Source organism: Haematobia irritans, chromosome 1, assembly GCF_050003625.1.
Source record: "Haematobia irritans isolate KBUSLIRL chromosome 1, ASM5000362v1, whole genome shotgun sequence".
NCBI classification, from domain to species: domain Eukaryota; kingdom Metazoa; phylum Arthropoda; class Insecta; order Diptera; family Muscidae; genus Haematobia; species Haematobia irritans.
In genome coordinates, this window is record NC_134397.1 from 26408179 (window position 1) to 26421134 (window position 12956).

At 27.3% G+C, this 12956-nt stretch overlaps 1 protein-coding gene across 2 annotated transcripts in view; it reads right to left on the reverse strand.

Moving 5' to 3' along the window:
• Positions 1-3615: 3615 nt before the first annotated feature.
• Dh44 (corticotropin-releasing diuretic hormone 44) overlaps positions 3616-12956 on the reverse strand; it is a 123941-nt gene continuing 114600 nt past the window's right edge. For both annotated transcript variants that reach the window (XM_075309428.1, XM_075309423.1), the window contains exon 4: positions 3616-4710. In XM_075309428.1, coding sequence (XP_075165543.1) covers positions 3937-4710 — 774 coding nt within the window. In that variant the 3' untranslated portion in view covers positions 3616-3936. The remainder of the gene's footprint in view (positions 4711-12956) is intronic.

Genomic DNA, 12956 nt, shown 5'->3' on the forward strand with positions numbered 1-12956 from the left:
TTTTTTATTATTTTTCATGTCAGCCTGATACCGAAACAGGCAATTAACGTCCAAATGCATGATATTTTAATTTTACAATTAATTATTTTTGGATCTTTATGGACAAATTACATCAAGGAATTTGATCTATGGAACCATTGAAAGAAAACGCCAGATACAAATCTATGCACGCCTAGACTGTACATGTTTCAGTTCGGGCGAATGAATTTTTCCACAAAGCATTTGGGAAATTCCTAGTCTAGGTGTGTATAGATTTGTATCTGGCGTTTTCTTTTCAATGGTTCCATAGATCAAATTCCTTGATGAAGCACGAAAAATAATTAATTGTAAAATTAAAATACATTTTTTTTTATCGAAATAAAATTAACAAAAAAATTTCTATAGAAATAAAATTTTGACAATATAATATAGAAATAAAATTGTGACAAAATTTTCTATAGAAATAAAATTGTGACAAAATTTTCTATAGAAATAAAATTTTGACAACATTTTCTATAGAAATAAAATTTTGACAAAATTTTCTATAGAAAATTTTGATAAAATTTTCTATTTCTAATAAAATTGTGACAAAATTTTCTATAGAAATAAAATTTTAACACGATTTTTTATAAAAATAAAATTTTAACAAGATTATTCATAAAAATAAAATTTTGACAAGATTATTTATAAAAATAAAATTTTGACAAAATTTTCTATAGAAATAAAAATTACACAAAATTTTTTAGATTTCGCTAACTATTCCTCTCCAAATTACATCAAGGAATTTGATCTATGGAACCATTGAAAGAAAACGCCAGATACAAATCTATACACGCCTAGCCTGTACATGTTTCAGTTCGGGCGAATGAATTTTTCCACAAAGCATTTGGGAAATTCCCAGTCTAGGTGTGTATAGATTTGTATCTGGCGTTTTCTTTTCAATGGTTCCATAGATCAAATTCCTTGATGAAGCACGAAAAATAATTAATTGTAAAATTAAAATACAATTTTTTTTTATCGAAATAAAATTAACAAAAAATTTTCTATAGAAATAAAATTTTGACAATATTTTCTATAGAAAAAAAATTTTGACAAAATTTTCTATAGAAATAAAATTTTAACAAAATTTTCTATAGAAATAAAAATTTTCCAAAATTTTGTATAGAAATAAAATTTTGACAAAATTTTCTATAGAAAAAAAATTTTGACAAAATTTTCTATAGAAATAATATTTAGACAATTTTTTTCCGAAATAAAATTAAGATAAAATTTTCTATAGATATAAAATTGTGACAAAATTTTCTATAGAAATAAAATTTACACAAAATTTTTTTATCGCAATAAAATTTAGACAAAATTTTTTATCAAAATAAAATAAAGAGAAAAATTTCTATAGAAATAAAATTTTAACTCAATTTTCTAAAGAAATAAAATTTTGACAAAATTTTCTATGGAAATAAAATTTTGACAAAATTTTCTATAGAAATAAAATTTTGACAAAATTTGCTATAGAAATAAAATTTTGACAAGATTTTCTATAGAAATAAAATGTTGACACAATTTTCTATAGATATAAAATTTAGACAAAATTTTTTATAGAAATGAAATTCTACAAAAAAAAAAATCTATAGAAATAAAATTTTGAAAAAATTTTCTATAGAAATAAAATTTTGACAAAATGTTATATAGACATTTTAGCAACAATTTTCCATAGAAATAAAATTTTGACAAAATTTTCTATAGAAATAAAATTTTTTGTTTTTTTTTTTGTTATTGTTGGTTTATTCTTCAATCATTTTGTTGTTTTTGATTTCAGCTTAAAACCATACATTGACTAAGCTACAAGTGTAGCTTAGCCAACAGAGGAAAAGAAAAATTTTGATAAAAATTTCTTTAGAAATAAAATTTTTACAAAATTTTCTATAGAAATACAATTTTTAGAAAAATTTTGATAAAAATTTCTTTAGAAATAAAATTTTTACAAAATTTTCTATAGAAATACAATTTTTACAAAATTTTCTATAGAAATAAAATTTTGACAAAATTTTCTATAAAAATAAAATTTTGACAAAATTTTCTATAGAAATAAAATTTTAACAAAACTTTCTATAGAAATAAAATTTTAACTCAATTTTCTAAAGAAATAAAATTTTGACAAAATTTTCTATGGAAATAAAATTTTGACAAAATTTTCTATAGAAATAAAATTTTGACAAAATTTGCCATAGAAATAAAATTTTGACAAGATTTTCTATAGAAATAAAATGTTGACACAATTTTCTATAGATATAAAATTTAGACAAAATTTTCTATAGAAATGAAATTCTACAAAAAAAATTCTATAGAAATAAAATTTTGACAAAATTTTATATAGACATTTTAGCAACAATTTTCCATAGAAATAAAATTTTGACAAAATTTTCTGTAGAAATAAAATTTTTCGTTTTTTTTTTGTTATTGTTGATTTATTCTTCAATCATTTTGTTGTTTTTGATTTCAGCTTAAAACCATACATTGACTAAGCTACAAGTGTAGCTTAGTCAATGTATGGTTTTTGACAAAACTTTCTATAGAAATAAAATTTTGACAAAATTTTCTATAGAAATAAAATTTTGAGAAAATTTTCTATTGAAATAATATTTTGACAAAATTTTCTATAGAAACAGAATTTTGGCAAAATTTTCTATAGGAAAAAAAATTACAAAATATTCTATAGATATAAAATTTTGATAAAAATTTGATCAAGCTTTCAAATAAGATTTTTGAAATTTGGTAAAATGTTCTTCAAATTTTGGTAGATTATTTTTGGCACGAGTGGCAACCGTGGTTATAGATCAAAAAGGAGCTTAATTCATGATAACCACAATAAAATCGAAAATATCTCTTAAACTATCCACTCTAGATCGAAATGGAACTTAATTCATAATCACGTCCATAAAATCGAAAATTCCATCCAAATTTTGGATAAGTCGAAATTTGTAAATGAAAAACTTCTCCCAAACTAGCCCAAACTATGCGCCTTGCAAGAAAAAGGGCTTATAATTCGAAATTTCATCAAAAGCCTGTAAAAATCGTTTTTTTTTTTTTTACATGAAAAACTTCTGTAGCTCATATCTTGTAAACTAAGCATCGTGGAGCGAAGTAAAACGAGGTTTATTTGTAATAATAAAAAAAATCCATTCACTCTAACACCTAGAAATTTTTTTTCTAAAAAAATATTTGGTTCATAACTCTTAAACTATGCGCCCTAATTCGTGATCGTTCTCAGATCGTTCTCGTTCTCTATCCATATCCCTGAAAAACTTGTCATTTTTAGATGAAAAATTTATCTACAGAAAATCCATAATTAATTGAAACTTTGAAAAATTTATCTTTCAAAATCGGTATTTGAAGATGTTCTCCTGTTGGTACCAATACCACTAATAGGGTATTTGTACCAACAGGTTTTTTCAGTTTGAATGTTTTTTCAGTATGAAAATTTAATTTTGGTCACTTTCGATTTTAACCCATCTCAGTATTTTCTCTTTTTGCTCAACTTTTTTGTTAACTAAATTGATTACTTTTTTAAATAAATTGAAAATGTAAAATGTCTTTTTATTTTATTTAGTATATGAAAAACCTATAGGGGTATCAACAAAATAAAGTTTCTTTATTTTCAATAAAAAGTTTTTTTTTTTACCAGATTTACCTGAAAATGAGCCTTCAAATGCCTTGTTTTTTGTCGTTTATTTTTGTTAATGTTAGTTATTTTCTTAAATTTTCTTTTTGATTAAGGTATTATTTGCAAGGACAATACACTAATAAAACAAAAAACAAAAGAGAATGCAGATCGAAGTAAAAGGAAGCTCAGTTATTAGAGGGGGAAATTTTCTTTGCATTTTTTTCTTTTCGGGGAAATTATTTCAGGGGGCGACTATGCATTGGATTTGTATGCTATGGGAAAAAAATTTAAATCGTTTACTTTCTCGTTAAATGATTTTTATGCAAATGATACAAATAACGTTGAACCTGATTGTCCTCATTATTAGCATTTTTGTTACTGTTGTTGTTGTTGTTGTTACTCTTGGAGTTACCTGCTACATCAAGACTACCATCCCCATTTGAGCCCTCCTCAAGACCCAGAGTTGCTAAATCATTTAATTTGGAATCGTTATTGAATGTGCTCTTGTGCTCTTGCTGTTGATGCTTTAAAGAAGACAAAAGACTCTTGCCTCCAAACGTGTTACCCTCGTGACCACTGCGATTGATTGGTTTCTTCATTGAGATTTCATGGGGTTCATCACTATGGGACTGATGTTGCAATGAGAGTTTAACATCTCTAACCACATCCATTTGGTCCTCATCCATGGTCGCTTCATCACCATTATCATCAGCATCAGTTCCTAAATCGTCATTTCCATCCATAGCATTATTGTAGCCATCGAATAGGATTGCTGTTTTCTCCTGTGTCAACCAAGGTCGTTGTTGTTGGTGTTGCAGGTAATCAAAAATTAATGTGGAGGGTATTAATTCCAAATCGTAGGGTAACATCGATTCTCCTCGTTGCATGTTATCACCATTCTGTTGTCTCTGGGATTTGTGGGTGCCAGCAGTCATTGTTTCTTCCCATTGCTGATGTTGCTGCTGCTGCTGTTGCCTCTGTTGTTCTGGAGTACTGGCCATTAAGGAGTGTGGGTAGTTGGTAAGCATACGTTTGCCAACATTTTTCAATATAGCCCGATTCAATTCAACCTATGGAGAATAGAAAAAGAAAGAAAGAACAAAAATTTAAGAATTGAGTATGTGTTCAATAGCAAAAATGTGTCATTGTATTCAATAATCATAGGGGTGAAATTAATTTCGTTTACATGTTTGAAAGAAAATACCCAAAAGCCACAGGTATTTACAGAAGCTATCAATTTTCCTAAACATTTGTTCGCATTCAAAGTTGATCCAATTTAGGGAAACATTAAAAACCACCATAAGATTAGATTGAATTAAGTTGAAGGAAGAGGCAATAATCATATCCTTGCCAATGTCTATAGACACACATTCATGCCATTGAATTAGATCAGAGAGATCCATTTTGATACAAAATCATCTGGTCATTGTCATATTTCCCTAGATTTCTGAAGGGTCCTATTCGAAGCGTCATATTCGTTAAGGTGTTATCCTGCTCGAATACCAACCAACCATCTGGGTGTGCTTTCCGGTATGTCCATTAGAAGTTAGCATAGCCACCGCGGTGCTACGGATGGCATGCCCCCCTTACATACACAGGGTGTTGGGCTCAATACCATTTCCGACCGAACACCAACAAGTTTTTTCAGCCCTGTAATATCCCCTCGCAGTAATGCTGGTGGCATATGTAAGTTCTTCAAAAGTGGCTTCACAGAAATGTGAGACACCGTTCGGATTCGGCTAGAAAAATAAGGTCCCTTGTCATTGTATCGAATAGGTAGAAGGAAGAGGCGGCATTCATACCTCTGATTTTGTCATCGTCATATTTCCCTAGATTCCTGAAGGGTTGTATAATAAGCTAAATTTGGAATGACGATATCCTGCTCAAATACCAACCAAATAAATGGGTGTGTTTTATGGTATGTCCATTAGAAGTTAGCATAGCCACTGCGGTGCTACGGATGACATGCCCACCTTAGATACATAGGGTGGTAGGCTCAATATCAGTTTCGACCGACCACCTGAAAATTTTTCAGCGTTGGATTATCTCCTCTCTGAGTAATGCTGGTGACTTTTCTAAGTGCTTCAAAATTTTCCCAAGTGGTTTCACAGTAATGTGAAACGCCATTCGCATTCGACTGTAAAAAGGAGTTCCCTTATCAATGAGATGAACATGGAACGGCACTCAGTGATAAAAGAGAAGTTCACCACGTGTGGTATCACAATGGACTGGATAGTCTAAGTAAGCATAAAAATAATAGGGTACCATTATACCTAGTCTAAGATAGCATATATGACACCCAATGTGATCTATAGTGTAGACTATGGAAATCTCTCAGAATATGTGATATGTAATGCAAAGTAATTTATTTTTTTATTTTATTTTATTTATTTTTTTTTTTAATTTTATTATTCGCCAGCGAACCATGTCGGAAATAAAAAAAAATTAGAACCTTTCGAATTGGCACGGACTAGACCTTCAAATGACCAACAAAGCCATCACACGATGCACGAAAATGACGTTGAAATATTTTGGCCTATTCCCGACAAATCGCTACAATCAGGTAATCGATATTTCGGTATTTCTGGTACCAATCTTTCTCAGAGAGTCCACAGCTTAGAGAGTCCTACAGATTAAGATGGCTCGGTTGTCACTCGAGCCAAAAATAATCTACCACTCGAGCTAAAAATAATGAAAAATCTAAACAATTTAGAAAATATTACCAAACAACTACCACACAAACACATATTATTATGCAAAATTTTATTTCTTAAGAAATTTTTCTCAAAATTTGATTTGTATTTTATTTCTATAGAACATTTTGTCAAATTTTAGTTTTGTAGAAAATTTTATTGCAATTTCATTTCTACAGAAAATTTTGTCAAAACTTTATTTCTATAGGAAATTTTGTCAAAACTTTATTTCTATAGAAAACTTTGTCAAAATTTTATTGCTATAGAGAATTTAGTCCAATTTTATTTGTATAGAAAATTTTGGCAAGATCTATATATATAAAATTCAATCTATGTTTGTTTATTTGTTTGATTGTTTGTTTGTATGTTCCGAGTTGGCTCCGAAACGGCTGAACCGATTTACTTGAAACTTTCAGAGATCGTAGGGGGCGTTAATGTGGTGAAAATAGGCTACCTCATTTTTTGACACCTGGTCGCGGAGGGGGACCTTCCCTTTGTCGGACTTTTTGAAAATTGGACCAAAGTTGACCGATTTGCTTGAAATGTTCATTGAATGTTGGGGTCGGCATCTAGACAAAGATCCGCTACTTTATATTTCGATATTTGGTGGCGGAGGGGGACCACCGCTTTGCCCAAAAAAAATCTTAAGTTTTCTTGAAATTTACAAAGGCAGTGGGGGAAGGTTATGAACATCACAATGGTCTAAGTGAGCCTGATAAATCGGACTGCCACCTAACCTAACCTACATCTATAGAAAATTTTGTCAAAATTTTATTTCTGTAGAAAATTTTGTCAAAATTTTATTTCTATAGAAAATTTTGCCAAAATTTAATTTCTATAGAAAATTTTGCCAAAATTTTATTTCTATAGAAAATTTTGCCAAAATTTTATTTCTATAGAAAATTTTGCCAAAATTTTATTTCTATAGAAAATTTTGCCAAAATTTTATTTCTATAGTAAATTTTGCCAAAATTTTATTTCTATAGAAAATTTTGAGAAAATTTTCTATGGAAATAAAATTTTGAGATAATTTTTATAGATAATTTTGTCAAAATTTCTTTAAAAAACTTTCTAAAAATTTTATTGCTATATTTTGTCAAAAATTTATTTTTATACAAAGTTTGTCAAAATTTTATTTCTATAAAAAATTTTGTCAAATTTCTATAAATAATTTTGTCAACATTTTATTTCTATAGAAAATTTTATTAAAATTAAATTTTGTCAAAATTTTATTTCTTTAAAAAATGTCAAAATTTTATTTCTATAAATAACTTTGTCAAAATTTTATTTTTATAGATAATTTTGTCAACATCTTTTTCTATAGAAAATTTTGTTAAAATTAATTTCTCTATGGAAATTTTTTCAAAATTTTATATATATAGAAAATTTTGTCAATTTTTTTTTTCTTGAAAATTTTGTAAAAATTTTATTTGTCGTTGTTTTTCGATTTCAGCTTAAAACCATGTATTGACTAAACTACTAGTGTAGCTTAACCAACGGAGGAAAAGAATGTTTATCAAATTTATTTGGGCAAAGCCCTATATACTGCAAGATGGTTGGATGGATGCACCTTTCGGAATTACCACATTCCTCATGAGCATCCTTTACTTGCAGCAAAACTTTCAACCAATTATCAGAATAAATTCAGGCAGTTCATTAAACCCAACAATGAACCACACTTGAACCTTCCGAAAAAAAGGTTTTGCATGATAGCCGGCTTAGGCCAAAATAAATTCGTTCAAACATATCTCTTTTCCTTTGCCACTGTCAAATCATCGATTTGAGTGCAGTTGGCTGGGTTTATTTTGAGCGTGCTTCCTTTTTTTCCTCAATTCGGAAAAGAGATATGTTTGTACGAATTTATTTCGGCATAAGCCGGCTATCATGCAAAACCTTTTTTCGGAAGGTTCATGTGTGGTTCATTGTTGGGTCTAATGAACTGCCTGAATTTATTCTGATAATTGGTTGATAGTTTTGCTGCAAGTAGAGGATGCGGATGAGGAATGTGGTAATTCCGAAACGTGCGTCCATCCAATCATCTTGCAGTCTATAGGGATTTGCCCAAATAAATTCGACCAGCATACTTTTCCTCTGTTGGTTAAGCTACACTAGTAGTTTAGTCAATGCACGGTTTCAAGCTGAAATCGAAAAACAACGACAATGCTTAAAGAGCAAAACCAACAATAACAAAACAGAACGAATGGAGGAAAATTTTATTTCTATAGAAAATTTTGTCAAAATTTTATTTCTATAAATAATTTTGTCAACATGTTATTTTTATAGCAAATTTTGTCAAAATTGTATTTCTATAGAAAATTTTGTTAAAATTATTTCTCTATAAAAAATTTTGTCAAAATTTTATTTCTGTAGAATATTTTGCCAAATTTTTATTTTTATAGAAAATTTTGTCAAAATTTTATTTCTACAGAAATTTTTTTCAAAATTTTATTTGTATAGAAAATTTTGTCAAAATTTTATTTGTATAGAAAATTTTGTCAAAATTTTATTTCTATAGAAAATTTTGTCAAAATTTTATTTCTATAGAAAATTTTTTCAAAATTTTACTTCTATAGAAAATTTTGCCAAAATTTTATTTGTATAGAAAATTTTGTCAAAATTTTATTTCTATAGAATATTTTTTCAAAATTTTATTTCTATAGAAAATGTTGTCCAAATTATTTTTGTAAAAAAAATTTGACAAAATTTTATTTGTATAGACAAATTTTGCAAAATTTTATTTGTATAGAAAATTTTCTCAAAATTTTATTTCTATAGAAAATTTTGTCAAAATTTTATTTCTATAGAAAATTTTGTCAACATTTTATTTGTATAGAAAATTTTGTCAAAATTTTATTTCTATAGAAAATTTTACACAACTTTATTTCTATAGAAAATTTTGCCAAAATTTTATTTCTATAGAAAATTTTTTCAAAATTTTACTTCTATAGAAAATTTTGTCAAAATTTGATTTCTATAGAATATTTTTTCAAAATTTTATTTCTATAGAAAATGTTGTCCAAATTATTTTTGTAAAAAAAATTGACAAAATTTTATTTGTATAGACAAATTTTGCAAAATTTTATTTGTATAGAAAATTTTCTCAAAATTTTATTTCTATAGAAAATTTTGTCAAAATTTTATTTCTATAGAAAATTTTGTCAACATTTTATTTGTATAGAAAATTTTGTCAAAATTTTTTTTCTATAGAAAATTTTACACAACTTTATTTCTATAGAAAATTTTGCCAAAATTTTATTTCTATAGAAAATTTTTTCAAAATTATATTTCTATAGAAAATTGTGTAAATATTTTATTTTTATAGAAAATTTTGGACACGATGCAACATTGCTAGTATCATGGTAACGGGCAATGGTAAGTGAAATAAAAGATTTATTTATATTTTAATGCTGGGCTCCAACGATAGACATTTGTGGTTTTTCAGCAATCACACATGAATTCTATCACGAAGAACATTATTTCTGCTTGTAAACAGTGATATATAAATTTAAAAATAAAACACAATAAATCTGTCAACAGTCAGTCAGATGATCATTTTAGAAACGATACGAACCTATTGTTGGTTGCAATTTATTTCAGCTACTTAGTAATTAGGCTTGTTTAGATTTGTACCTGGAATTTTCTTGTCAATGACTCATGTTCCTTAATCTTTTTTGTCCATAAAGCCCGAATAATAAGTATAAATAAAATCGTAAATCCCTTGTTTCGATATTAAGGTGGGTATTAAGTTCGAGTTTAGCCGCTAAAATCGTCATTTTTTCACGATTACTTTTCTTTAATAATCCGTTTTAAAGAATAAAAACTTTGTGAAAATTTGCTTTGGGCTATTCCCCATCAAGTTATAATGAAGTCTGCAACAAATATGTATAATTTTATGCCTTTTTTACTAATTTAGTTTTCACTTTAGTGAAAAAATTACAATCTAGCGGCTAAACTCGAACTTAATACCCACCTTTAGTCTAGAATGAAAAGAATTCACTGTAACATGCTTTATAATGGCACTAAATTTGAACATAATTCATTGTTTTTTTTTTCTTTTGATTAAAAATATTTCTATTACGCTTTAGCAAAACTGCTAAATAATTTACGTCAAATGATTGTTCTCTAATTAAATTTAGAAACAATTAAATTTTTTTATTAAAATATTCATACTATTGTTCTAAATCAACACCTTTAGTGTCAAAAACACTCTATTAAAAATTCCCATGGTTTTTTCCTTTCAGCTAACTTATAAACGGTTTCACAATTTTCCATTTGCCCTTTTTGACAAGCTGTCAAAACTCCACAAATTAGTGGTTTAAGTGAAACAAAAACTTTATTGCGATTGACGCAAAATTTCACAATGGATGTTCAACTTTTGTTAAAATGTTTAAATAATGAACAAAACAGCAAATGAAACGTTGAAAATACCTGCATACCAATTAATAAAATTAATTAAAAATTAATTTAAATAAATTTACAATGTCATTTTGTAACACTACAAGATATTGAATTTTCACCATACATAGCATTTTTAATATGGCATGCGGCTGAGAGGAGTTTATATGCTCTAAAAAATATTAATTAGTTTAAAAGAGAGATTTTGGAGCCCTAATTTTAGGACATCCAATTTACACTATATTAAGCACAAATTTCCTACTCCTTGAAGTCTGTAAAGAACATTATTCTCCTACACAATTTTATTTTACCAACCACGGACATCGAACTACGGTTTGATACAATACAGGCCCCATTCCTTATAAGAAAATTAAATTCTAGCGGTTTCATATATTCGAACATGAGGGATTAGGTTTATGAATGTAGCGATTTGAGGAAGCACCCTACTCATGCGTATTCTACCATACCCCCAAAGAGACCCATACACATGCTTCAACTTAACACTCATGTATTCTCTTCAAAATCTATACACATCAATTTTCTCAAACTATTTTCCACATCTGTGGTCTACTCCCCAATTAATCTCAATTAACCACACCAAAATCTAACCTTCCAACTAGTTCCATAACCTTGTGGCCCATGTTGACATACCTTGCCCTCCAAGCAATTTAACTTTTCACACTGAAATTTGAAACTAGCACCCGTGCTTATCAAATTATCGTTAACAAACACTTTTGGAAAATTATGTGTGTTTAGGTTGTCCCACCAAAACAACAAACAAACCGGTAAACAAACCAATTTATAATAAATTATTTAAAAGTACAATGTGTGCTTCCCAAAAAAAAAAGCAAATTCCCAACAATGGAAAATTCCCAACAAACATCGAAATCGCAAAGGCAACCAAATTTTAGCATTTGTTTAAAGGGGGAAACAAAAAGATGCGTGTAAACGAAACAATGTTGATATTTTGCTCGCGTTTAAAATAAAAAAAAAAACCAAACACCAAATGGTTAGACGACATACAAATACACAGGCATCGTGAAATAAACTAAATCCGCAGAAAACAACCACATTTCTGGGGAGTAAAGATTTAGCAAATAAAATGTACACGCCTCTACGAGGGATATTCTATAAGGTAGGAAAAAATGCAAATAGGTAAGAAAGAGTTAACACTACACAGATTATCTCAGCAAACAAAAATTGGAAGTTCTTCCTAAGTTTTACGTTTCAAGTACATCCAAAATTGTTCCTCTAGAGATGGACTCAATTCTCACTTAAAATGAAATTCTTTTGAGGTGAATTATAAAAAATGTTTGTTTTAGCAGTTTTCGTAATAAATTATGAGTTTTCTGAAATTTACTGTAAATGAACACAGCAAGTGCAGATAAAATAATGGGAATTTCCAAAAAGTATTCGAAACGCTGTCGATCAATTCGTCAACATGCGTGGTATTTGCGACAAAATTTTTCTTAGTATTATTCTAAATAAACGTCATAAAAGTTAAGAAAATAACAAACTTTTGTGGTTATTATGAAAACAAAAATGTTTCTTATGTTTTATTTTGATATTTAATTTATTAAATTTATTTGATTTATACACAATTTTATTTCTAAAGAAAATTTCCTTTTTTATGGAAAATGTTCTCTTCTATAGAAAATTTTGTCAAAATTTTATTTCTATAGAAAGTTTTGTCAAAATATTTTTTTCTATAGAAAATTTTGTCAAAATTTTATTCCTGTAGAAAATATTGTCAAAATTTTATTTCTATTGAATATTTTCCAAAATTTTATTTCTATAGAAAATTTTGTCAAAATTTTATTTCTATTGAATATTTTCCAAAATTTTATTTCTATAGAAAATATTGTCAAAATTTTATTTCTATTGAATATTTTCCAAAATTTTATTTCTATAGAAAATTTTGTCAAAATTTTATTTCAATAGAAAATTTTGTCACAATTTTATTTCTATAGAAAATTTTGTCAAAATTTTATTACTATAGAAAATTTTCTCAAAATTTTATTTCTATAGAAAATTTTGTCAAAATTGTATTACTATAGAAAATTTTCGCAAAATTTTATTTCTATAGAAAATTTTGCAAAATTTTATTTCTATACAAAATTTTGTCATAATTTATTTCTATAGAAAAGTTGTCAAAAATTTATTGCTATAGAAAATGTTGTCAAACTTTCTTTTCAATAGAAAATTTTGTCAAAATATTTTTTCAATAG